We start from the raw sequence: 27,300 nt of genomic DNA on the forward strand, positions 1-27,300 counted from the left end.
TGCTCCTGTAAGAGCTGCAGAAAGGGCTCTTAAGGAAGCTGGATGTGCAGGTAGGACCCCAACCCCCCCCCCCCCGGGCACAAGGCTGAGCTTCTGTGGCCCCAGCTGAGCTCTGTGCACCAGCACAGCTTCAGCGTTTGCAGAACAAACCCTAAGAACTGAAGTAACAGAGATGGAAAGAGGAATGAAGGCGGCTGCTGGTGGTGGTGGTGGGGTCTGGTCTGTGGCACCAGGCAGCTGGGAAACATCCAAAGCACGAAACTTCAGAGAGCACGACATCACCGGACTGGAAAGCTGGGTTATTTCATGGATATTAGCTAGAAATATATGGAAAGTTTAGGAACACGAATTAAAAATAAAACAAAAAGAGTTGGAATGGGACAAAGGCAGAGCATCAGTGAAGGCCCTGTAACCCCATACCTCTGAGCGTTGCTCCAGCCCCCACCAGCCCCCATTCAGCATCCTTTGCTGCACCCAGAGGTATGGGAGAGGTCAAAGTGAACACATGAGGCAGCTGGAATTACAACAGAAGGGAGGGAAAAAAAAAACAACAAAAAAACAACAAAATAATCAGAAGCAAAATAGGCACAATAAAAGAGAGAGGGAAATCAGAAGCAAAGAATACAGAAGAAATTTATTGAAAGCACAAGTACAGACTGGCCAATAACTGCTTTCTACAATCTGAACAGTAAATAATGGAGCTACAGAAAGGTACAAAGGTTGTTATAAAATAGTTTTAATTTCTTTTTGCATTACAAACATTCTTTGAAAGAGGCAATGGAATTCTCGATGTCGTGTACGCTTACCCTCCCCACCCCACTTTCCACAATACTGAACCTGTAATAGCTGGTATCAAAATATACAATACATCTGTTCACCATAAAAAAAAAAACAACTGGGTTTTGCTGCCCCCTCATGTCTTACAACAGGTATAAAAAAATTATAAATATGTACACCCTTTTGTTACTCACATTCTTTACATGCAAACACAGGGATCCAAAGGAAAAACCCACCACGTCTGGGTTCTGGGGTTACCTCAATTCGCTTGCTTGCGTTCTGCTAAATACACACACGGCCTGCGGGTCGACCAAAGGAACATTTCAAGGCCACCCAGACAGGTTTCATTCCAATGAGCCTCTTCCCAGCATCTCGGGTGAGGTGGATGGAACGCATCTGAAAGCTACAGCACAGCCCTTCTGCTCTGGGCCGCACGCAGATCTGCGGCTGCAGGGCAGGCAGGAGCTGCAGCAGGACGCAGCCTCTGCTGCTCCCCTCCATTAAGAAGGGAGGCGAGCAAACAGATTCCAGCTACCACCGAGACACCTGGATTTGCACTGCTGAATGCAAGGGAACACGGAGCTCACAGAGGCAGATCTGCCATGCCACGAGCAGGCTTTGCTCAGACGGCCAGGGAACCGAAGGCAGCGCTGACGGCTGCAGCTCAGCCACCAAGCGAAGGCTGGGGGCAGGCAGCGCTCCAGATCTCACGCCAGCAACCCGAGCTGAACCCTCACTCAGACTTCACACACTTCTCCAGCATAATTCACATCCTCAAGAGTTCAGGGAGGAACGAAGAAAAGTTAAGACTTTTCTGAGCACTCAGTGCTGGGCAAGTCAGAGCTCCCACAGCGAGCAAGGAAACCGTAACTTGCAACACTAAGACAATTAGAAACAAAACTTTGGTCCACAATTTGCAGGAAAAAAACACCCTGAAATCAAGTACAAGATTCTTGTTATTTTGCATCCAAACAGGTTGCAGGTTAGAGGGAAATGTAAGGCAACGTTGGATTACACGAAATAGAAGGCAGAACGGCCTGGGAAAGAGTCGTAAGCCAGAAAACACAGAGGTTGTTTCATCACCGGGAGAAAACGATCTGCTGCGTTCTACTCATCATGAATTCCCTTCCTATAACTTAAAAATATCTGGGCTTATAGGTTAAAAATGTGGAAAAACTTGAGCCTGGTCCTTAAATCCACATACTAACAGCACTTGGTTTCTCCAACACCTCGCTTTAAAAGCCTGCTCAGCGTGTTTCACCCACGTCATCACATCCTCATCCTCAGTCATGACCTCAGCCTGGTAACTAAATCACTGCCCTACAGCTTCAATTATAAAACAACAACAACAAAAAAAGAGAAAGTACAGTATACAAGGGTAATATCACAAAGGAGTAAATTTAGAGTACGTTTATACCATCTTACCATTCTATAAAAAGGTACTTAAACTATTTCTTTTGCATATAAAGAGATTAGAATATTTGGTCAACTGGAAATATTGCTAGGCACAGATGACAGCAACTGCATCAAGAAGTATAATACAAGAATTAAAACAAAAAGCTCGAATGCTGAAGACACGCTATAAGAATGATGGCAGAGCTACACTGGTCTTGTTAATTTCAAATCAGGGGCACGAAGGTGACTTGCATGAACACCTTTCTAGATGTGGGATAGCCGATAACTCTTCAAATCCTAGCCAAGTATTTAGAGATCTATATACACACACGTACAGTTCTGACAAATTCTCAATGATTTGTCTTCACAAACGTCCAGCAGTGGTTAATGCTGCATCTCAATGCTCTTCCTGGGAAGGGCAGAGCCTGCTGGCTCCCTGCTGACAACGGAATGCCATTTGGTCTCAGGAACGTCCCCCCACCCAGACCCTTCCATGGTCTGAATGTCACACCAGGGATCTTAAAACCACGAGCAGATTGGAAAGTGGCACAAGAACACGTGATGCTACGCAATGGAGACAAGTCACAGCAGTGGGATGCAACTGCCTGGAGAGCCAAAGCCCAATGTTTTCTTTATCCACTCTGCCAGCTTGATTAGTTCTTCCCTACCAGTCGATCTAGTGAGCCAGAACTCCTCCATTTCCCCTCCGCTCTCCCATCCGACCTCCACAATTCAGATGTTTCCCCCCAAAAAAAGAAGGAAAAGGTTTAAGGCACAGGGTAGCAGATGCACAGTTTAGGTAGGATCAATGCAACTCGGTTTTGTGCTAGTTGGGTTGGGAGCTCCTCTACAACCAGACGTCTTGCAAAATCCTGACTCAAAAGGCGCAAAAGTGAACGTACACAGTGGTTTTAGGTCTTTCAAGGCATGGATGGGTAAAGAAAAAAGAAAAGGCATCCATGTGAAACCTGATAAAACTTGTTGGGATCTGCTTTTTGGGGGATGGGGGAAGGAACAGGAAGGGAGGGGAATTTCCCAGAGCAGGTTCCAAAGTGTAAACTTCAACTTGTGATATTTTATTGGAACAGTCAAGATTGTTACCCATCACCTCAAGGTTAGCGATATGAATTAGATTTAATTTTTTCTCTTTTCTTTTTTTAAAAACCGGTAAACTGATTTCTCTTTAAAAAAATAAAATCTCTGGTCTTTTTTAAGGTCACTTCAGCTGCATTTTTAAAGTGGCTTTTTTTTTTTTTTTTCTGGAATGATGGAAGTTGAAACCCTCGTGTTCAGCCCTTTTTAGGGTCAAGGCTGAACTCAAGAGGTTGAGTCAAGTCCATTTTGTCTCATGCCTTCCCAAGCTTTAAATGGTGGACTTTGAGAAGGACACACGCAGGTGGTGATTCTCACCCAGGTCATGATTGTGGAGGTCAATGAGGGATTGAATGGCTTCTTCCACAGAGCCCATCTGGATCAGAGCCATTTTACGGTCCTTCCTGACAAGAAGCAAGAGGTTTAAGTCACATTCAGCACCAGTGCACACAGCTGAAGTCAGTGCAAGCTTCATCCCTTAGTGCTCAAGGTCAAGCAGAATGTTAACTGCCTGGATAAATGCCATACGATGTCTTTATGTGATAAAGTTCACTTGTAAGGTCAACATGCTTACCCCAGAATCTCACTCAGCTATCTTACAGCTTTATCAACCATGCACTCCATATCCAGGGTTGCTCTTGAATTCTTTCCTCCAGCTGAGTTGGATTGCTATGTGACACTGCTGCTCACTGTTCCCTTAGCTTTACATTTTGATGTCAGGCGATTCTACCCCTTTCAGCCTAATTTAAGGACAGGATTTAAGAAGGAAAAAAAAAAAACAAACTACTTACTGGAAGAATTTGAAGCCTTTGACCATCCCACCATTGCTTGAGAACAACATCTTGAGGTCCTCTTCAGCTATTGAAGGCCTGAAATCAATAATTTTATTTGTTTTTTCAGTCAAATACACATCAGACTGGTAAAACAGCTCCCCTCAGAGCCTTTGCTGAGTTTCTCTACCAACAGCACAGCTCCTTGGACTGGAAAGGCTGAAGAAGGACAGCAAGACAAACAAGCTTCCCTCCTGTCAGCAGTTAAAGTCACATTTTACCCCCACCCTGAACTTGTGGACATCCCCACACTGAGCACCACAGGAGGATCCCCACATTGATACTCACGGAATGTTGGACAGATGGAGAGTGGCAGAAGGAGGAAAGATGTTCTGGAAGTTTTTGGAGCCCGGCTTCTTGAAACGGTGTAAAGGAGAATTCCCATAGTCCTTGGTCAGACCTTGGTCCTCCTGGCCCTCACGAGGGAGCTGCACTGTCTGATGTTTGGACAACGTTATACGGATTGGCTTCCCATGGAGCTTCTGGCCATTCAAATGGCTCATGGCTGCAACGATGCGACACAGAGCTGAGAACAGCAGCATTTCAGTTCTGTTCAGGCACTTTTATCAAAGCCAGAACCACATTTTAGTTCTTCCCCAGGCAGGATGCTGCACCTCCCAGGAGCACAGTGCCAGGCATCATCATTCTGCCTTCCAATCACAGAATGGCCAGGGTTGGAAGGGACCTCAGGAATCGTGAATCTCCAACCCCCACCAATGCAGGGTCACCAACCTCTGCATTTCACAGCAGCCCAGGCTGCCCAGGGCCCCATCCAACCTGGCCTTGAACACCTGCAGGGATGGACGGGGCATCACAGCCTCTCTGGGCAGCTGTTCAGCACCTCACCGCTCTCACAGCAAAAACCTGTACTGATAATTCCATTATTTTACCCCTAGATTATCTGGCACAAATTACCCATCGCTTCTTCAGAGCTTCATCAGATCAATGCTAGATGCAGACAAGCAATTAACACAAGGAGTTGTTTTTGCCTTAAAGAGCAGAAAGCTTTGACCACCCCGTGCCTCTTCATGCTACCAGTCGATAGGTTTAAGCTTGCTTACCAAGCTGAGCCTGGTTTCCATCAGCCATCTGAACCAGGGCATTCTCTTTCTTATTAAACAAAATCTTCACCCTCTGCACATCACCATAGACTCCTTCAGAAAGTGAGGAAACAAAAACAGTCTTAGGGAGGGGTAGGAAGGAAACCTCCCACAATTTCATTTTAGCTAACCAATCCAAGAGCAAAAAACATTCACAATCAGAACTGATCTCATTCCAACCACGTTTTACTTATTCTGCTCTACTTAAGGAAAATTCTTATATAGCAGAATAATAATGGAACAATACATTAAAGAAAAGATACTGGGTTTCAGCAAAAAAAAAAAAAGAAAAAAAAAAGCCAAAATCTAACTGCCAGAAGACTGAACAATTTAGCATGCTATCACAATTTAAAACTCTTATAAAAAAAAAAGACATGCAAAGCAATAAATCATGCATAACTGAATGTAAAATAAAGGCAAACTAAATTAAATAGCAAACTAAACAACGTAAAATTATGCATTCAAAACAAACAACAAAAAAAAAAGGCAAACTGCAAACTGTACATTTCTGAAGTATCAAAAATAAAATAAAATAAAATAAAAAGTAAATCTCAAATAAATGAAAAAACAAGGTAATAAAAAGTGTGAATGATAACATACCGAAAAGAATAAAGAGGCATTGGGGTGTAACTCTCTTTAGAGAACAGCAGAGCAAGGCAGCGGAGGGACAGGGAAGAGGTAAGGAATCGAAGGGGAGAGCGAGGTTGCACAAATCGTCCACAACGAGGAAGGGCAGAATCCCCGGAAATGGCGAAATTGGTTGATGGATGATGAAGTTTTCAAGATGGTTAATATTGAAGGGCAGGTTGGTTTCCGAAGAGCAGGGTTTGGTTTGGTTTTGGTTTTTTTTTTGGTTTGGTTTGGTTTTGTTTTGAAAGGGGAATATGTATGTTTGGTTTTGGTTTTTTGTTTCAAGCAACAACAGGAAGCAGAAGTACCGTGCAGTCAGTTGGCAAAGAAATTCCGGATCAGGGGAAGAAAAAAAAATATTCAGGGATGGGGGAGAAAAGAAAAAAGTAGCAAAAAACACAGGTCAGTAAATACATAAGGAAATATGTAGTGTTCCATCAGTCAGATTTATAGAATTCTACATACAATAACTTGTTTACAGAAACAGTTAATAGGTTTTACCTAGTGGAACACAATGATAAAGAAAAGGCATTTTTAACTTTGGATATACAAAGAGGTAAGAGACAGTATCGCAGCAGAATGACTTTGCAGGCTTTGCCACTCATTGAACTGCAGTTCCCTGAGACAGCACTCCAAGTTGCTGCCATTGCAGAGGGAACAGAGCTTCTCAGATCAGATCAAACAGCTGGAGCTGCTCCTCGAGGATTGAAGACAAAGGGAAGCAATCCATAACTGCATTTTTAATTGTAAAAGAGGGAAAAGCCAATTCAGATAGGAAGCAGCGTCATCTGGATAAGCAGCTGCACCGCTGCCAAAAAAAAGCCTGGTAGGGGAGCTTGCTATGAAAGGAGCTTGGTAGCACTTCACAACCAAGTCTGCTCCCTTCCATCTGTCTCAGGGGGTTGGAGTTGCTGTGCAGGATCCCAGCACTGCTACTAATGATCCAGAAAGGGAAAGCATCTCTGCTCCCACTGACAACTGCCTTCCAAGTGAAAGTCAATGCAAGCTGAAGACTTGAGACGACTGCAGCTTGCCATGGGAAGGAAAAAAAAGATGGAGTCATTTCCATTTGCATGCTTCTGATTCAGAAAAAAAGCCTCCCACCTTATTGCAGCAGTCACTCTGGAGAAATACTGTCTCTTAACTAACTGTTTGTGGCACAGGTAAGTTTCTACAACACTGATTATACAGGCAATGGAAAAAGTTTCAGGTATCAGGTCTGTTAGTTCACAGCTTCAGTACAAGTATCAAAGTCTCTCTAGCCCAAAGATAAGCTGGATGGATAGTGAGGAGCTCGTCAAAACAAGGCATGAAATAACCCAATATGTGAACAAGGCACACACCCCTCAGATGCCACTCTTGGAGAGCAGCAAACACATGCAAAGTAAATAGGGGTGAAAAGCACATTGCCATCCAGGTAACACAAAATCATCCCCCAGAAAACCAAGCTAGGCAGCATTACAATGGTTGAGAACAGCAAGGCCAGCTCTTAAAAGTGTTTTGCTTGAGCAAGCATGACACTGGGACTGAGATGACAGCTTCTGGAATGGCAAAATACACCTCATCCAAACCAGGGCTGCCTGCAGTCCTCAGCATTACTTTATGCCCTGGAGAAAACAGTACTGGCAGGTGAGGAGTAGTCTGAAACACTGCTCCAACTGGTGCCTCTCACCAACAGTGAAGTGTTTTTTCATTGATTACTCATCACATCCAGGCTTCTCCTTTGATGCAAAAGAGGTTTTGTGGTTACTCTGCCATCACTGTTAAGTTTCATAGCTTTGCAAAGTAGGATTAAGTTGTGTGTGCAGTCCCACCAGTTAAAGTGTGCTCAGCAGACTGATCACACGCTATCACACACAACAGGAGATGCTACACTTTCAATCCAACACAGAGCCAAAAGCTGACCGGGAAAAATTCAAGATATCAAATTCTTATTATGATGCAATCTTCTGTTAAAGACTTTTTGCACATAATTTCCTGCTTTGTTATTGAGGAAACCCAAGCATTTCAACTCACTAGGTCAAATAGAATTGAAAATGTAAACTGTGAGCTGTTAAGGGGTTTAGCTAAGGAAAACCTTCCCGAAATCTTGGAAAGGAAAAATGTGCAAGCACATGGCAGAGGAAATAACTGCACAAGTGTGAAGTCAAGCTGGCAGGGGTCCAGACACTATACAGAGCAAAGGTCAGAATGAACTCTGTAGTTCTGAATTAATGTTATTAAAAATCTAGAACATGCTAAGGGAAAGAAAGAATGGACGTGACTCTTCTGACCCAGTGACAATACAATACTACATGGGAATGGCAGAGAGATTCCAAATGAAGGGAGGGAGGGGACAGGTATTGTAGTCTTTGTGGGACAAGAGCAGGCAGGCAGCATCCTCAGCTTTTGACTAAAGAGCAGCAAGGTTTCAATTTGAGAGATGGACTTTCTGATTTCCTTTCAGCAACTAGAGTACTGACTGCTTTGAGATTGAGAGCTGGCAGAGCACATCTGCTTTTCTAACTTTGCCGTTTCCTTTAGGACACAGTTGGGTTTCACTTTGAATGATTTTCAGCATAATCTGCATTCAGAAAGTGAAAGTAGAGGTAACAGGAAGGAGAAAAAAAGTAAAATTAGGACTCCACTAACCTCAGGATTCAGATTGCTAACCAGCAGAACAGAGTTCCCTGCCCCAGCGAGGCCGGGAATGGCAATCCGTCCTGCTGCAGCCGCTGCAGCTGCTGCTGGGATAGCCAAAGGAGCTAGAGCTCCATGAACATTTTGAACTGTCAAGCCTGGAAATTAAAGAATATTAACCAGTGAAGAAGTTAACAGCACGTACTCTAGTGTATCTGCTGCACCAGAAGGGAGAACAGCACACCTTCTGTAACATGCAAGTAACCATTCAAAACACAGTGATTCTACTCTAACAGCAACAGAAGCCTCCAGTTCTGGTGCTGCAGGAGGTATGGTATCGTTTCTCATAGGAATTGCTCTTTGCAGTGCCTGGTGCTCAACAGATGCCTCAGCACGATCTTGTTGACTACAATATTTTGCACGTTTCACAAGAAGCGGAATCAGCACAAAGCCTCAGCTCTGGTGGGGCAGGAAAGGTCTCACAAACGGTGTCATTGGAAGGGTCTTTCCAACCAGTGCATGCCAAAAAATGCTTTGTTCTTTAACCATGCATATAGAAATCATCAGCTATCATGCTACCCTCGGCTGATCTCTTATTGAATGAGGAAACATTAAGGCTTCATTTCCTAGGCTGTTCACAGAACACCTCACTGTGTTAAAGCGCTGCCCTTCGGAGGGCTGAAGCTTTAGAAACAGCAATGAATTACGTGGGATGACCTCCAGGGGCATGGTTTGTATCCCATGAGGAAAGCATACTGACAAAATAGCAGCATTTGGTTTGTGACTGTTCTTTCATAAGCAAGGAAATCCCACCGAGTTACTGGGAAGTCAACATAGCTTGGTATGCTATGAAAAGCTAAGAACTGCTTATCTGCCACTCACAAGTATATTTAGCACCTAAAGCTTAAGTATTTGTCTCATCTTTGGATAGGCACGTAAGCAGAAATATTTTGTTATCAGCAACATGAATTTTAAGCTTCAGAGCAACTGTAAAAACGTAAACTCAGCTCATATTGAATACCAGATTTACTCAGTTCTTATGGGAAAGCAAAGATTCCTTGCTTCTGTTCACTTTTACAGATGTAACGGTGGGTTTCCCAAACTCAGCAGCCCCACGAGGAAGAACTAAATGCAAAACCTTAACTTACCAATAAATCTCCCAAAAGAGTAATATTTAAATACTGTTTTTAGTGTTGCTCCCACTCTGATTTTCTTTGTTCCATGTGAATATTGCCTACCCAGAGTAACTACAGCTACACACCTGGTTCACATTACATATTGAAAAAAAACTTCCGCCTCCATGCCCAAGTGTCAGCTTTTAGGACTTAAAGCACTCCACTCCCCCCCAAACCACCACTACTTAGCTTGAAAACATCAAGATGCTTCAGCAACAACCAGAGAACCTATATAAAATTCCAACTTACGAAGTACAGTACCTGCAGCCTGAGGAATTGCAAAGGTGGGAGGAAAGCCAGCTCCTGCATATGGAGAGGCAGGGATTATTCCTGGGGCACCTGGGAAAGAGACACACGTTATACAGATACTCAACAGCAAGAAAACTCCAGGCTTCACTGTCCTCATCTGCCCTTCTATGTATGAATTGGAAGCTAAACCGTAACCACCAGGTCAAAAATGTCTTTAAAGCAACACTGAGTTTCTTCAAGAAATGGCAGCAGCCATTTCCTCCAGCCCTGCTGGGTGACACTGCCAGCAGAAGGCAGCTGTTGACCAGTTCTTACCAGCTCCCATCACTGTTTACCCATGTTACAGTTTCCAGAAGCATAGCTTACAACACCCCCAAATTACTGCTCAGTCTGTGCTGCAAACAGAACAGCAGATGGCACTCGAAGCACAGACAGCTGCTAAAACCTTCTAAATCCCCACACAAACAGCCTTCACAGCAGCAACATGCAGCCACAAACAAATGCCCATGCCAGTATTTTGCACCCAGATTCAGTGATCCCAAAATTCCTCATTCACACCCTTCTAAAATTCTTCATAACCAAACACACTGAATTAAATCCTCTCCTCCCCAACTACCAGGAGTTGTTACACCTGCCCTGCTCCCACGTTAAGAGCTCTCACCAAAAGCAGCTGCCATGGTCTGATCAAGAGGAGGCTGGTTATCCCCAGAAGGTAGGTCTGGTCGTGTGTAATCTCTGCTTTTGTCATTATTGTATTTTACATTGAGACTCGTGAGCTTTGAGAAATCTATGCGCAGCGTACAACAGGCATTGTAGATGTTCTGTCCATCCAAAGACTGCAAGGAAACAAATCCCTTTTTAAACACAACATGAATTCATATTAAATATGAAACCTCTGAGGAGAGAAAGTGCTGCATCACTGCATGGAGTGCTGCACCTGAAGACAAACAACCTGTGCAGAGTTAACATCTCTTCCACTCATCCCTTCCACAATTACCCTCCTTACACCACACTGCTCTGGGTGGTGAAGCTCCCTCCCACTCACACATGCAATCTGCCACCTGGGTGATGCTTTCACAAAGCCACACGCACACATTTGTCCTAGAATAACAACAGCAAGGTGAAAAGTTGAAACAACACAGGTATTTAGCACTGCAAGCATGGTACTCACCAGTTTGGCATGCTGAGCACTCATGGGGTCAGCATATTGTAACAGAGCCTGAAACTGGTTGTTCTTCGTGAACGTAATTATTTTCAAGACTGTACCAAATTTGGAAAAAATCTGCAAGATAATATTTGCACATTTTGTCACCCCATCACCAGAGCTGAGCATCGTATTCACATTTCACATTATTAGAAGCAAAAACAACTGTCCTGTCAGCCTGTAAGCTTCCCAACTTGAAAGCAGGTTTTAAACTACGCCACAAGCACTGTTTTATCCTACATCATGGCAACTGCCTAGAGAAGAAACAGGATTAGCTCAGTGCACCTTTAATAAAGTCCTCATTTTAACATCACTCATATGGGAAGACGCATAGAGACCTTCACAAACTCAAACATTTTCAGAATTTCGGGGATTTTTACATGCAGTCCTACTTGCATTTTAAACAAAGATCAAGTTGAGTGACTGCAGTGCAGAGCAGGAATAAGTTTTCACATAGGTTACTGCTCAAGTGACACAGGCACACTTGGTACAGTGCAGTATTTCCCACAGTGGTTAAGCATCACTATGGGTGGAGGAAGCAGTGTATTCACACCAGTTCTGAAACTGTAACATTTATCCTTTCAGCCACACCAGCTCACAATCCCACTACAGCAGGCCAGCAAACCTCTGCAAATTGAGACTGGCCAGACTGAAAACAAAACTAAGCCTCACGCAGGCATCAGGGTCTCTAGAAAGCAGAAAACTAACAGCTGTGGTCAGAGCTGCTCTTTCCAGAGCTTGCTTTACAGATACAGACATGTGCTGTTACAACTCTAACACGTGTAATTCCCTATTGGTTTCTTTCCCTTCCTCCAGGACAGTCTGCAAGCTGTGAGAGGACGTTGGTTTTTTTTACCTGATGCAGAACATCTAGAGTGACAGGATAGAAGAGATTCTCCACAATGATCCTCAGCACAGGGCTCTGGCCAGCCATCGCCATCCCCGCATCCACAGCTGCAGCAGGGGCTGGCAGTGCCAGGTTTCCTGACTGAACAGAGTTCACTGCTTGCAGAGCTGCTTGGGCACGCTGCAGAACCAAACATCCTGTTAGACTGACACTCCTGCTTGCAAAAATACACATTCAGCTTTAGAGTTTCCCCATCTATTTACTACAGAACAACAAGCAGCAATTTTACTGTTCCTAGAGCTGAGAATCCAGTATTTCAGCACATTTCAGATGTGGGAAACACAAGGTCGCCTCAATCAATAACAGCAATGCAAAACACACTAAATAAAATGCTACTTACACTGCTGTTATCTATATACTCTTGCTCAGCACCCACTAATGCTGCAGTTATTCCACTGCTCAGGAAAAAGGTAAATCCAGGCTCTTTTGGAATGCAGTATCACCTCCAGAACAATACTGAAGCTGACAACAAAATCTAACAAGTTCAATGCACAACTGCCATAGGGCTCCAGCAGTGAGAACTGACTTGGCAGTTCCTGTTGAGTGTCCTTTCTGCATGACATGTGCAGCAAACTGTGGTTTTGTCAGAGGCACCAAGCAGTGGCACTTCATCTGCACAGCAGGAGATGCTCTGATGCCGATGGAAGTCGGGCTGAAAAGTGAGGAGGCAAACTGGACGTGTTAGGAAGCCTTTCCTGATAAGGAGGTGCAAGTAACCTGAACTTCTTTCCAATGCTCCAGACCTGAAAGATTGCCAAGAGCAGCTAAGCCAAAAATGGAACTTTCTACTATGCAGAGCCTGTATTACACATCTAGACAGCCCAAGGCATTAAGAACCACTGTGCTCAGTGCTGCCTGCTTCCAAGCTAGCCTCTCTCCAGCACTTACAGGTTCTGCCTCCATCAGAGCTTCATTCTACATAAACTTCTTAAGCACCAGCAGCATTTTTGAAGCACTGTAAGTCTTTAGAGAGGCACTGTTACAGTTTCTAATTAAAGAATGCTGGAGTGCAATTTTTTGTGATCTCACTTATTTCTTCCCCCCAACATTAAGGAAGTTTTAGCAGCTCATTTAATAGTCTGCTGAAGCTCTGGACAAAAGCTCTTACAGTAGATATTCTTCCATAAGGTGGAAGCTTGGGGTAGAAATCAAGTAGCAAATGAGAAAGTTGCAAGCAAAGGGGAAAAGGTGGTCAGAAGCAGCCATGCTGAAAGAAAGCCTATGAGAACCTAGATGAGAGGCATTTCTATTCAATCAAATCCTCAGGAAACACAACATGCTCTTTTTAACACTTTCACAGACATGGTTCATCTCAAAACCCTTCCAGGCCTACACCAGCAGCAAAACCACCAGCTGGGAACCATCTCTCCCTCCCACCTGCATGACAATGTTAAGAAAGAAACTAACTGCTTGGTTTGGTGAGTTGTCTGTCTTAAGCTCCTTGTGGTTGGAGAACTGGATGTAGATGGGTTGGCTTCGAAGGACTGGAGTGACTGTGGTGTAGTAGTTTACCATGGTGTTGGCTGCCTCCTCTGTATTCATTTCTATGAAAGCCTACACAGAAAGTCAAATCAATCAATTCAGCACATTAGCAAAGCAGCTCACACTAGCAGACATGAATGCTTATCAGTAGCACGTGATTGATGAATTCAGAGGGAGCTTCTAGCTGAAATGAACAGCGTTTAATTTTCACAGCTGCACTCATAGGCCATTAATGCAACACCCAACTCATCCTAAGATCTTTATGCTACATATATCTGGGGGACTGGCAATGACAGAAGTGCCTGCTGCAACACTGGAGTAGAGCAGCAATCCAGACTCTCACCACTTACTATAACAAGCAGCTTCCCACACTTCTGTAAACCTACTCAGTGCTTCACACCTTTGTGGCCTTCTTTATTTTAGAAGAAAAACAAGGAATTTTAGCAAGTCATTTACATGAAGCACAGAGGTTGCTCTGTGTAATGCCCAATTGGAGGAGCTGAATTCCACACCCCTGCGTGTCAGATGCCACTGTGTCAGACCACCCCTCTGCTGCCACGTGTGGCACAGCAACCAAATGTAAAAGAAGACTGATGGAAGGTTCAGCCTGCACTGCTGTCCCACCAGCAGCTGCATGTGACATCACTAGCCAACATAGTAAACCAATAAGCATTACTTTTGGAGCAGCCCTTCCATGAAATCACACTACACATCAGAGGCACACTGATGAATCACTGGGATTAAAGACACAGTACTTGAAGCAACGATTAAAGCTGGCTTGCTTTTTAACTCCTTAATTGGTACAATTGCAGTCACAAAGCTCACACACACCTTCTGCATTATCCAGTGGTGCTTCAGCTTCACTCAGCTCATTTTTTTCTATCTGGAAAGGTATCCTTAACATGTAAGGTTACAGTGGTGGTTACTCAACAACCAAACTGGCTGCAGTGAAAAAGGCCACCTCACAGCACTGCTGGCCAAACCATTTACCTGGCCTGTAATCTACAAGAACAAGCATGATGCTAATTATAAATGACTACCAATAATTACGGACTCAGCTACTTGAGCAGCCTGAAAATAGTATTTTCTACAGCTCATGGGGCAGCCATGGAAAAGTAAAACACAGCACACAGAAGTTATCAATCCCAATGAGTCACAGCCATTCTGACAACTCGGAGCTGCTTTACTGATGACAAACTCCAGTCTTTGTCAACCTCTGCTGTCAGTTGTGGACACTGTACCTGGTTTTTGCCTTTCAGCATCAGAAGGTTGGTGACCTTGCCAAAAGGTAAGCCCAGAGAGATGACCTCAGCCTCCGTGACGTCACTGGGGAGCTTACGGACGTGGATTACTCTGGATGGGACCCCAGCACTTCTGCTGTCCCCTTTGAATTTTTTGCTGTCGTTTCCATTAGCTGTAAAAACAAAACAGAACGAGAGCAGCCGCTCATTAGGGTGAGTTTGATGAGCAAACACGCCAGCAGTACCCCTGATGTGCATCTTGTGCTGCCTGTCCATTTATTTCTATCACAGAGAAAATCTATGGTCTAACTTAACCTGAGTTTGAACACAAAGTTTTACTCCTTTTCAGATTACATGAATGTGAGTGGTGGGGCTGAATGTCACTGCAATGGAACATACTCTCCAGTGGCCATTTTGCAGCAGGCAGATCTCCACACACTCACATTTCTACTGCTTAATTCCAATCCGTTATTTCAAACTGCTGCTTTATTTCTCTTCACTCCAGCATTCTTAGCAATGAAGCAGATGTGATGACGTCCTTCTCAAACAATCAATATGATAACAATAAATACAAGCCAGTAGATTACATCTGGATTACATCTAAGGCACTATCAGACAGCTGATAGGGTCTGGCAGGGCAAAACCAGGGGCTCAAAAGAGAACAGCAGCTCAAGGTAAGATAATTCAAAGCCCTGATGGCAAAACTCTGTTCTGGTGGGATCACTGACCTCTAGATGGTGTCAGACTCCCGGAATAAACAACAGCACTTTGCTATATATGGCCAAAATAACCCTATGTGAAACACAACTATGTTTCAAGCACACCAGTTTGCAGCAAAACTTACTTTATTACTGTAAAATCGTTAGAACAAATGTTTTGAAGCACATTTTTTCAGTCTGCTAACCATCAAGGTGCAAGACAAGGTGGTGCTGAACAACAAACTTACAAAGGCTTAGTAAGTATTACAAATATATGTCTTTAATTTGAATGTATATATATTAAAAAGCAAAATCAGACCTCCTGATAGCATCTGCAACACCCACCAATTGCTATTCCTTTCTTAGAGGCAGTATTACCTGCAGAAGAAGCGTTGCTGCTCATGATAAAGGGTCCGTTAGTAACACAAGTAGAGAAAAGCTCGTCAGATCCCCGCTGGAAGAGAAAAGAAGAGAGGTAAACTGACAGCATTTCTACTGAACTCTGCTGTTTGCAGAACACCTGAACAGAACAACTGATATGAAGGTGCAGAGAAGCTGAACAGAAGCGCAAGTGAAAATATACTGAGAGTCAACCTCATCATCATCAATTAAATATAAGTAAGATCCAATTTGGTAATTGAATAGCACTATCCAATGGCTCCGTTGAGGTAAACACCAGGAATCTCAGGAGCTGAAGCATTGCTGAGTTGTCTGAAGCCAGTGTCGAGCACTGGGCACTGATATTCACTGCTCCCTAATAAATAGAACCATATTCCTGATGATTGGTGTCAGGCTGATTTTCATTCTTTAAGCTTAAGCTTGAGCATTGGTAGTTGATCTGAAATAGCAAAGCAGATAGTGACATCTACTCATTAGTATGTTTTCTAATGCCATTCATGAAGATTAGATCAATTATTTTACTGTGGGCTACCAAGACTAGAGGAAGTCTTAAGCAAAAGGCAATTTGTGACTTAATGATGAGATAAATTTGCTGTTCTCCAATGAAAATGGGATGACAACGTGGAGATATTAAGAAATAGATGGAACTCTCCCCCCTCTCCTCCCCCAAGAAAAAAAGAAGGGAAAGAAAAGAAAATGAAGCTCCTTGAAGAAAGCTGCTCTAAGACATAGATAAGTAGAATCATACAGGGATAATGTGTATTATCAGACCACAGGGTTGTTTTCCAGCCACAGTCCTCAGAACAGCAGCAGTGTCTTCCACAGGGCAATAGCACAGCAATACCTCAGCACACACTTCAGCCAAAGGACCGAGCATTCTGAAGCTGAGAAACAAGCACCACAGGTACAAGGTCTGCAACCACATCCTCCCTTGCCTCTGGGGCAGGACTTCCACACTGAAGTCACACAGCTACTTGCAGAGCAGAACAAAGCATCTCCCTTTGGTTTTCCACAGTGCAGCACCATGCCTTCCCGAGCTTATTTAACCAGAACTCCCAAAAGGGCTCCTACCAGAATCGCTCTGCCCAAGCAAACTGATACCACACAACTGATAGACATGCATTTATTTATTCCAGGCCTCCTGCTATCTGCAGGCAAGGTGTAATTCCATCTATTCACACAGCTGCACTGCTCTCCCTTCATTCCCTGAGAACAACACCGAGTGGCTCTGAGAGCACTGCGTGCAACTTCAGCTCATGACAGCAGTCCCTGCGACCCAAATGATCTGAACTGACCAGAACTAATCTAAGAAGGCTGAAAAAAGGCATTGCTATGACTAAAAGCAAACATTACATTTCATTACTACTTAGCACAAGCTATACTTCAAATCAGTAAGAATTTCAAACAAGATATGCACAGGACCTCAAAGCTCACTGTGAGCACGAGCAAACACAAATTCAGCACCCAAAAGCACCTTCTAATCTCCAAGTTCTTTTACACAGCAGTGTCACAGTAGAAGACCCCTAGCAGTAATAGGAAATAAAGCCCAGCCCTGCCTTCACTCCCACCCAGGCACCCCAGTGGAAGCTGCCAGGATGCTGCTCCCCCCACCCAGTATCTGCTGGCACCTGCAGTAACACGACCTGCACAGCAACAGGAGCTCTGCTGGCTGCACAGGGAACAGGTCAGGAAAGTAGGTCACACACCGAGCCCAGCACACTGAATTACAGACAGGAGATTGGGGCTTTTTTCTTCTTCAGATCCTGAATTTCTTGTCTGACCGCTCAGTGCTGCTCTTCAAAGCTGAGCTCGAGGACTTTGATGTACTGAATAGGTGAAATTGGGGCAGGTTCCAATGCCATGCTTCATGTGCTGCTGCTGGTCACCTGCACAGCACTGACCTGGTCCTGCAAAGGCAAGAAGCACCCATGGCAATGTCACCGAACAAAGTCATAGTGAGCAATGGCCCTTTTAACAGTTGCTGTAATTAGCACTGGGATTTCTGAGTGCAAGCAAGAGGCAAGCTGGTTTTTGCACACCCAGCTCTGGTGGCCCCACACAGAAGTGCCAGGAGAACGAGCTTAGAACAGGCCATAGCTGGGGTGACACCAGGCAGTCAGTGCAGGGAAGCCTTCAGCAGAAGGAAACCCCACCAGCTGCTGCCTTTTCCTCTGCATTTCTTCCTCCATTGGTGTTGCTGGGACTCACCTAACTGCAAGTCCCTGGTGGTGGATGCTTTCTGGAATAACAAGCTGCTTGAGGTAAAGCGAAAACAGCTCCATCCATCCGCACTCCATGGTAGGAACATCAGTGGGACTCTCAGCGGTTGCCTTTACAGTTGCAGCGATTGCCAAGAGGTCTTTTATTCTTTAAAACTGTGTTATAAATAAACTCAAATGCCCCATACAAAGCAATGTGTTGCATCAGACTCAGAAGAAACAAATCAAGCCTGGCTGTTTCAGAAGACGCAGCTTCTTGCCAGCACCATCTCCCTTGGGGATTCTGAGCATTACTGAAAAGGCTCGTAACAAAAAGTGCAGGTCCTGAACTATTTGATGTTTTTATTCCTTTATTTCTTTGAGGGCAGAACTCATTGAGCCATAAGGAAAGAAGGAGGTGAGCACACAGCTGTGTGGGTGCTGGGCTGCTGGCCAGGCTCAGCCCACAGCACTCCTCTGCCTTTGTATTCCCAAGCACCTGGGAGAAGCCCAGTTGTGCCACACATCAGCCAGCTCTTCACATGAAAATCAGCCGCCCCACTCTCAGATGTTAATTCACACTGACATTTCTGCTCAGCTCATTCTATTGCAGCTGGTATTTTTACAAAGAGATTAACAGAAGCAACACTGCGCTAACACAGTAACACCGCTCTGCAGAAACTCATCAGCTCAGTTAATAAACCTCTTCCTGTTTACACACAAAAAATACCATCTTTAAAGCTGCATTGCCAAACCTTACCTAGTCCAGGGGAAGGCTGTTTCCAGCACTACCAGCACCAATTAGACACACTCTGCTGACAGGTAAAGCATTGCCTGGGAGTGTTGCTATGACAGCAACCTCCTTCTGTCCTCAGCACACAGCTATGGAGGGCCTGTTGCTCAAGCTGCATTCAATTAATGCAACACTCCTGCTTCATGTGGGCTCATTATCAACATTTTAGCTCCCTTTCATGAATTAGAGATGGGAAACCTGCTGCAAGGCAGAATCCCAGTGTTCCCTAGTTTTCCAGGTTACATTCTCAACCACCCCCTAAAGCCTTTTGGGCTTTAAAAGCACATTTTAACAACTCAGTTGTAAGAATTTCAAATTAGCCTCTGCTTTCACAGCTTAAAAACCAATATTTAGCTCACAACGCACTAACCATCTGGCTCCCTCTCACTAGGATTACACCTGAACTTCACCATGGTTGGGAATGAACAAAGGCACACCTAGAAACTCTACAGAAATGTCCAGCTGCCCAATGTAAACCTTCAGCCACTCCACATCCTGTCATTCATTTCACATTACAATAAGCCAACCTCGTTCTGCCAGTGCAAAAAGCTTAACATACACACACAGTGTTCAAAGCAAGAACCTAAAGGTCACCAGGTGCTATCAGTACATGCTGACAGCTACCAGAAGGTAAGTGTTACTGGCAGAAAGCAGCACGAAGCTACTAGCAGGAGACAGGGGAAGACAGCCACCATGGGAAGGCCAGCACAGGCTACCAGCTGGCCAAGAATATATATGTGTTAACAGATGGGATCAACACACCAGCATCCCTCTGAGCACCATCTCCAGCCCTGCAAGTCTGCACTATCAGCATCATTCTTACACTACGTGCTTCCTAAAATCATGCAGATTTTGGTCCCTGTAAGAGACCGCCATAGTAACTTTCACACACAATTTCCCAAACCCTTTTTTGCTCTGCTAAAAGTAGAGGAGAGTCTCAGAGCACAGAAAGAACTGGGCATCTCCAAAGTGTGTTTCAAAGGCTCCGCATGAGCTCAGTCCCAAAGGAACAGAAAAATGCACGCTTTTGAGACTCAAATATCTCTGCAAAGGAGCTGCTAAGGAAAATCCAGTGCAGTGACCTCATTCACACACATTTTTAGTTACATTCCAGTGTTTTCTGCTGAGATTCAAGAGATAGGAATGGAGATAAATTTCAACTACTGGGAAGAATGGTGCAAGTTTTCCTCATCTCCCACAGGAGCCTCACACGAAGCAAGGCTCACTTCTACCCCCAGTGCTCCTTTTCCCCCTCTGCCTCCAGTATTCTTTACCTGTTTCATGGCAGAGCAGCAAGAAAAATAGCAGATTCTTATCAGTGCGTGAAAACACTTCTGGAAAACACATGATAAAAGCACATTCTCCTTCAAAGGAGGAGATTTAAGGTTAATACAGAGCAACAGAGGCCTGCAGCCTGTTTCATGGCTGTGAGGTGAGCCGTGGCACTGCACCATGCAGTGGCTCTCAGCTGTAACTGCATCTCCCACAGATGGGACATCATCTGATCAGACCCAAAAACAAGAGCTGGAGGAGAATCCAGTCCACTCAGTGGCTCCTAGCTGATTTTGATGCACTGATTCAAATGCAGAAAGCCCTGGAACACTTGCAAGCTAAATCCAGCCACGTGCTACGTGGGCATCAGCACACTTAGATCTCAAGCATTATTTCAAAACTCTGCTCATTTGGGGACAGCAAACACCTGGCACCTTTAACTCAGAGCTGTTTAAATTGCTGCAGTCCCACTTCTGTCTGGGCCACATTCAGTGTAACAGCCATCCATGACAGCCAGCATGCTGAACTTCCCAGCAAGCCTCACCTACTGGGTACACACATTTCTCAGCATCCTGGAACCCAGACTCGTCAGTCGTAGCATTGCGTACAACTTGGCACTCAGAAAGCCTGTTTTGCTACAGTACATCCTGCCACAACACCTGGTACAACATCTATAGGAACTCCAATCTATACATACGCTATGAGACACCAGCAACTTCAGCACGACATGAAGCAACTGCTGCCACAACCCAAGGTGGGATTTGGCAACAGCACGCCTCAGCTCCGGCACACAGCAGCTTTCCAAAGCCAGATCCTTCACCCCTTCATCACATCAGCCCCTCCCTGGCTTTCTTTCTCAGCTGCTATGGAGACACTCCATGAAACAAACCTGCCCTCTGAGCAAATAAAAGGTGTGGCCATTGCAAATAGCTCTAAAATTCCTAAACGGCAAGCGCTGCAGCAATGCAGTCATTCTTGCTTTGTAGGACAGCACACACCCAGGCTTTATGATCCACTGTTCCCAAGTTGAAACTTAACTAGCAGTCAGCCTTGAGCTCCTCTAATCATTACAGCAGAGCAGACAGGTTCTCCCTAAAGCTGAACGCAAATGCCAGCACACAAACACTGCTGGATGAATCACTTTGGAACAGATGGAAGCGATGAAGGAATATTTGGTGACCTAACCCATAAACCAGCAAACTGAGCATGCAGGTTCAGAAGGAACCCCACACTAATTCCACCTCTTCCAAATCATTATTGTGTAATAACCAGAAACTGCTTTGGCACAGACCAAGCAATTACACTGAGATTACCACAACACACGCTGAACTAAGAGCAGAGCTTGATGAGTTTCCATGCAAAGCTTAGCAGACAGCTGTACGAGAGCCCCACGGAGGTAGAAATTAAACTACATTTGCTCTTCCTCACCACCTTTGTCATCATCTCACTAGCAAGAGCGCATCCCCACTCTCTTCTAAGCAGGCACAGCTTCAGCTTGTTTCCACACAGTGCTGTAGATGCAGAGTGAAGAACTGCTTTAGGCAGCTCTGACAGCTGGTAAGCCTCTGACAACAACCTTGCTTACCACCTGCGCTTCAACCCATAGCTTGAAACCCTGCTAATAAAGAACTGAGGCAGTTCCATCACCCACCATCACTCACTGCCTGCCTCTGCACAGGAGTCCCCTATGAACTGCACACAGGTGCACAAAAGCATTCTCTGCACAGCAGATCCCCCAGATGAGATGGAGCATTTCCCTTCCCCCCACCGTGTGCTGCAGCCATGTGCCCTACATGTGTGATCACGCCTGTTGCAGGCAGGCCACAAGAGCCAGCTTGTTGCAGCCTCTCACTAAAGCCATAGGAGAGGACTGGAATTTCCTCACAGCATTCTTGGCCCTCTGCCTGAAGCCATAATTACTGTTCCCATGGCAAAAATCCTTGCTTGACCACAAATCACTTCTATGCAGGCAGTCTGTATCACACTCCAGCAAACCCCATTTTAAAAATTAACTTCTCAGATGTCACAAAAGTGTACTGTATTTTTTTCCCTCCCCTCAAAGTGCCATCTTCTGAAGAGAGCTCAATTTAACAGCAAAACTACAAGGATTGTCCAGCATTTCCAGCAACATTTTTTAATCGAAATGCAACTTTAAAGAATGATGATATATCATAGTTCATACTCAATGTCAATCCTGCTTAGAGACCAGGCCCAGCACCTTCAAGTCCAAGTACTGTGCCCCCACCTAAAGGAGATGCTTCCTTCCTTCCCAGATATTAAATCATGGACAGATGTGAGACTCAAGTCATGTGTTTCCAATCTACAGCACATTCCAGAAGTCCATGCATTGAAAGTCCTGTAACAGAACTGTAATGAGTTTCCTAAACAAGTTGACATATTTCAGACTGAAGAGCTGATTTGGAATTCCCAGGAATGGCCCACAGTTGCCACCCAATGGAAAGGAGGGCATCAGGCAGCACAGCACTCGGGTATTCAGCCATGAGAACACCTGGGAACATCAGTTACAGAACATAAATACAACACAGATCTCTGTATACTGAACACAAATGTGTCAGAATTCGTAACACGTGAAGGATGGGAAAACAATCCTACAAAAGGTGCCCGTACTTCACCTCTAAAACAAAGCAGAGCAAACACACATTTGTACAAAGCCTTCCATTTCAAAGCTGGACTGCAGTAACCCAGAACATCTTATAGCAGGGAGACAACCAAGAGGTCGTTGCTGTAAATCATTCCTGACAGTTTGCTCCGCAGTGTTTTTGGGTTACAGACGCTTTCCCTGCTGGCTCGAGAAGCCTCCAGCTTTGGGATATTTCAGTCACACCAAGAATGTCTAAAAAGGTGCCCAGTGTTCTCTCATCAACAAAACAGAGAGCTCACAGCTTTTGAGACTCATCTCCTAACGCCTTAAGGAAACTGATAGAATTGTGTTCCTACCTTCTCTGCACATCCATAGTAAAAATGAGTCGATTTACACCCCAGGCCAAGAACACTTCTCCAGGTGAAGCGCTCATGTCCAGCCTAGGAGCTCAGCCAGCAAGCTTGTGAACACAGCTAGAAATGCTTTATAAAGGCAGCAGATCACTCAACTGCAGCTACACATTATGGTAAGTTATCAAGCAATTATAAGGAACATCTGCTTCTGAATGGGGGGGAGGGAAAAAATCAGTTAATCCTCAAAGCGATTTCAGTGATGCCCCAGGGGTCAGAAAAATGACACCAGAACAACAGAGCTCTATCAATGTCGTTATTGTAGCAAAGACTGAAATATTTCTGTGATGTTACAGAAACCTTCTGCAGCCCTTCCAACCGCTTTCTGCCAAACCAAAGGAAAGCAGATGGAAATAGAAGCACTAAAGAAGCAACAGCAGCATCACAAAGAGCTGCAGCCGATGATGCTTAATGGTTATCACTGAGATAAGTGCTCTCAACAAGCAATTGATTACACAACCCGGTGATGAGCTGCCTGCACCTCACTCCGTGCACACAGCTCTAAGAGAAACCCTCACTTTGTTGCTGCAGACAAGATTTTAACCCACCTACAGCAAAACCCACGGTAAGAATGAAGTGTTACAGTTTACCATTCGACAACACAACTTCTGTTGCATAAGCTACACCGACACACTCAGTGACTTGATTGAGCAGTCAGATAACACGGCTGTATCAGAAAATGTTCTCAAGAACTTACCTTTATCAAGATGTTTCAACTTCCCTTTTTGCTCTGAGATCCGATTCAACCATCACAACCCTCCCCTTCCCTGCCTTAACACGCAGCTTCATTTTCAGTGCGCTTCTCCACTCTCTGCCCCAGTGCCCAAACAGCACAGAGGCTGTTACAGCTCCGTCCTGCGCTAGGAGTGAAAGCACGAGCTCAGGATTTCTCCCAGCCCTCACTGTAACCACCTGACTGCTCTGTGCCCCACAGACAGAACCACGAGGCACTCTGTACCACATCCTGAAGCTTTTCAAGATGGACTGAGAGGACCACAGTTACAGTTTCAGAAGCTTCTTAATCACATTTAGCTGCGTAGAAGCGTTGCTTAAAGCTGCAGATTAACAGATGCAACATTAATTCCGATTTAGGGGGCTTCCACCTAGATTAATCAGATTACTCAGAGTGGTGGTCAGGAGACTGCTTGCTTCACTTTGTGAAGTAGCTATGAACTACTAGCCAGCTGTTCTGCCCGTCCTCTAACCTCCCCTCCTCCTCCTTACTGGAAGCTCAGCTCCTTGCAGCAGACAGTGCTCAGTGCTGGTTGAGAACGCCGTGCTGTCACCATGATTGATTCAGATTTCAGATCATCACACTGCAGAAGTGAGAACAACCTTGCCCTTACAAGCTGCTAAAGAGGTTTCCTTCATGTTTCATGCTCCTCAGAAACCCTGGAGCACTAACACACACAAACACACACACCTGTGCTTACAGCACTCACATCCAGTTCTGTATTCTCAATATTACAACTATCTGCTTTCTAGGAGCAAATTCTCTCTAATACTTCTCCACTTGCACAGACCCACCAGAGCTCACACCACACCACCCCAGCTCCCTTCCACATCAGCCCTATCTCACACTGCATCACCCCCCCAGCTATTTGAGCTCACACACATCTCTGTTCCTTACTCAAGATATAAGTAATGAAGCTGTAACACAGCCACAAAGCTGTACGGCCGTTCCTCTGAAGGCCAACATCCACATCCACGCACTACCAAATAAGAACCTGCAGGGCTGAACTGCTGTGACCCTGAGCCCAGAACATTACCTACCATGTTCACTAAGGAAAATAAAAAGCCCTCAATACACCCAGGAGAGCCAATCTGTCCCACACATTCCAGTTCAGCATTTCAGAGGAATGTGCTTTATCCTGTGAACGCAGCAGCTATTACCGAGCAGCACAGATAAGGAGGCTCCTGTCAGCACTTTAGTTTCAGGGCTAGGTCTGCCCTTTCAAAACCTGAGGCTGGAGGGTAAAGGTCATATTTACTGTACTCACAGGAGATAGAAATCAGCAGCTAAACACTCCATTTTGGGGCAGAAGGGGAATTCTAAAGAGAAAGGACCAATTTCTCCATTGAGAACCATTATCTAGCACACACAGCAAGCACAGCTTGACATTTTAGCAGGGGAAAAGGACTGTTCCTAAATGCAATAACATTCTCTTCTGACAGTTGATAATCAATGTCCAAATGCCAAGAGCTAAGTGCTGAACTATAATAAAAGTTTTAATGCACATGAAACTAAATTACCTTCTGGACATGGTACCAGAAATAACCCCTTCAAGCTCAAGATCTACATTTGGTGAGGCTAAAATTAGGTCAAGATGCTGAGCAGTGTAAAAAGAGAGAAAAAGTGAGAAGTGCCTACCTTTGTACCAACTGTTATATCTTGGACAATGCTGTAGAAAAAAGAAAGAAAAGGATTAAAAAGTTAGATAGGTTTGCCACAAATATCCAGCATAGTTTACAGCAGTAAGAAAAAAAGCAAGTCAAAGTGCACAGTTGTCTTTGCAGGTGAGCCAAGGACAGTTCATACAAAGGAAAATTATTAGATGGTGATGGTGGAGACCCGAGACCCAGCAGTCCTAGGAAAATAAAAATGCAGCTCTTCCACTGCCCAGAATGGAACGTGCCCCTTTTTAAGCATAACGCTGTGGGGTTGAAACTGAGGACCCCATGGTGCACAAGTCCAGCATTCTCCCTTCACAGGAATGCAGTGTGATTGAGAATGTAGCCTTCGACCAAACCAAGGGCAGAAGTGTCAAGAGTCAGCTCCATCACCAACAGTCACCTCCACCATGCTTAAAAACCTGACACTGGAGGAGCGATCTCCCCTGTTCTGTAAAGAAACCCTCCCTTCACTTTGAAGGAGCAGTCAGCTCAGCACTGAGGACCAGCAGCACTCAGAGCTATTGGTGCTCACAGCCCAGCTCCACGTGAGCACAGCCAGGCAGCTCCCAGCCTAACACAGCAGAAGGAAAAAACAACTCTATCACGGATGCTTAAGCTTTTAAAGTGAGAATTTCAATTTAACTGATCAACGTGAACAGTAACATAGCTGGACACCAAGCAACCTGGGCTAGCTCTTGTCAGCAGCACCCATCACTGCCATGAACCCCACAGACTGGGATCAGCCTGTCACACTGCACCCCAGGAACCTTCCAGAGCATCACCACACCTGGATGTTATTTCCAGCTCCAGGCAGGCAGAGGATTTCAATTACACCCTTGCACTGAAGATTTTTACTTATTTTTATAAATAAAATCCAACTCGTGGTAAAGCAGCAACGTAACACAGCTGAGATACGAGCACCACGTGCAGCACCACCCATTTCAGCTCCTATCTTTCAAACAGGATCACTGACAAAGTCCAAACGTCCAGGGCAGAGGACCCAGCATGGCTAGCTGCAGCCAGGAAGGACACACAGCACTAACAGAGAGCACTGCAGTCATTCTTACAACAACATGAAATCTGAAGTATTCAAGAACACCACTCAAACCTCAGCCAATAACAGCAGAAAACTTACAGACTCGTTCTTCCTTCCCTGCCCTTCTGCACCGCTTCATCTTTTAGGGAATTAAATACTGCTCCATCTTATTATTAAGCCATTCCCATCTCCCCAGCTCCACAAATGAGCTGTCACGCACGCCCAGGCCAGCTCAGCTCCTCACACTTCCTCCTCCAACCCAACCTGCCATGTCATCACACCGCAGCAGTTTGCAGCTGGAGCTGCAGCCTGGCAGCAGTTGGGATTCTCCAGGCTCTGCCCAGGTTCAGACGGGTTCTGCTGCACTGCGAGGGCCACCACTAGTGAGCTGATCACACCCACCTGGATGTACCAGCTTAGAGAATCATTCTACAGCATCTGCTATGAGTATACATTTCTTCAATTAAAATACATGCATTGACCCACGGGTTTCAGTCATTAAGGTATTTCCAGCAAAGTGCATTACGAAGAAGGAATCTCTCCAGTTTCCAAAACTCTCAGCCTAACCCCCAGCAACTGCTCCTGCTTCCTGTTCCTCCTGCGGGCCTCAGGCACAGGAAATGTTTTACATAAAGTCGCCTTAGCAGGGGACAGCCTTTACAATTATCCAACAGGAAAAGCTTTTACATGCCAAGCACTACTGAGCCCAGAATTGCAACCCGTGTGATAAACTGCACAGAACTAGCAGCAGCACTTATCTATTTTTTATTAAATGTGATATTTTGTTTCTCCTGCGC

The 27,300-nt window shown here is 44.9% G+C and overlaps 1 protein-coding gene across 4 annotated transcripts in view; it reads right to left on the minus strand.

Annotated features, from left to right (window-relative positions):
- Window positions 1-608: 608 nt before the first annotated feature.
- The window catches only part of PTBP1 (polypyrimidine tract binding protein 1), a 28,328-nt gene continuing 1,636 nt past the window's right edge, over window positions 609-27,300 (minus strand). Inside the window, exons 2-15 of one of the 4 annotated variants that reach the window (XM_048927324.1) lie at window positions 25,445-25,475; window positions 15,778-15,853; window positions 14,702-14,874; window positions 13,386-13,532; window positions 11,928-12,098; window positions 11,039-11,149; window positions 10,529-10,703; window positions 9,880-9,957; window positions 8,456-8,601; window positions 5,795-5,828; window positions 5,156-5,248; window positions 4,383-4,599; window positions 4,056-4,133; window positions 609-3,668 (exon numbers count right to left, since the gene is read on the minus strand). In XM_048927324.1, the coding sequence (XP_048783281.1) occupies window positions 3,536-3,668; window positions 4,056-4,133; window positions 4,383-4,599; window positions 5,156-5,248; window positions 5,795-5,828; window positions 8,456-8,601; window positions 9,880-9,957; window positions 10,529-10,703; window positions 11,039-11,149; window positions 11,928-12,098; window positions 13,386-13,532; window positions 14,702-14,874; window positions 15,778-15,853; window positions 25,445-25,475 (1,663 nt within the window). In that variant the 3' untranslated portion in view covers window positions 609-3,535. Of the gene's footprint in view, window positions 3,669-4,055; window positions 4,134-4,382; window positions 4,600-5,155; window positions 5,249-5,794; window positions 5,829-8,455; window positions 8,602-9,867; window positions 9,958-10,528; window positions 10,704-11,038; window positions 11,150-11,927; window positions 12,099-13,385; window positions 13,533-14,701; window positions 14,875-15,777; window positions 15,854-25,444; window positions 25,476-27,300 lie in introns of all 4 variants that reach the window. The other 3 variants (XM_048927323.1, XM_048927325.1, XM_048927326.1) reach the window with 3 other exon arrangements.

Source organism: Lagopus muta, chromosome 26 (assembly GCF_023343835.1).
Source record: "Lagopus muta isolate bLagMut1 chromosome 26, bLagMut1 primary, whole genome shotgun sequence".
Taxonomy (NCBI): domain Eukaryota; kingdom Metazoa; phylum Chordata; class Aves; order Galliformes; family Phasianidae; genus Lagopus; species Lagopus muta.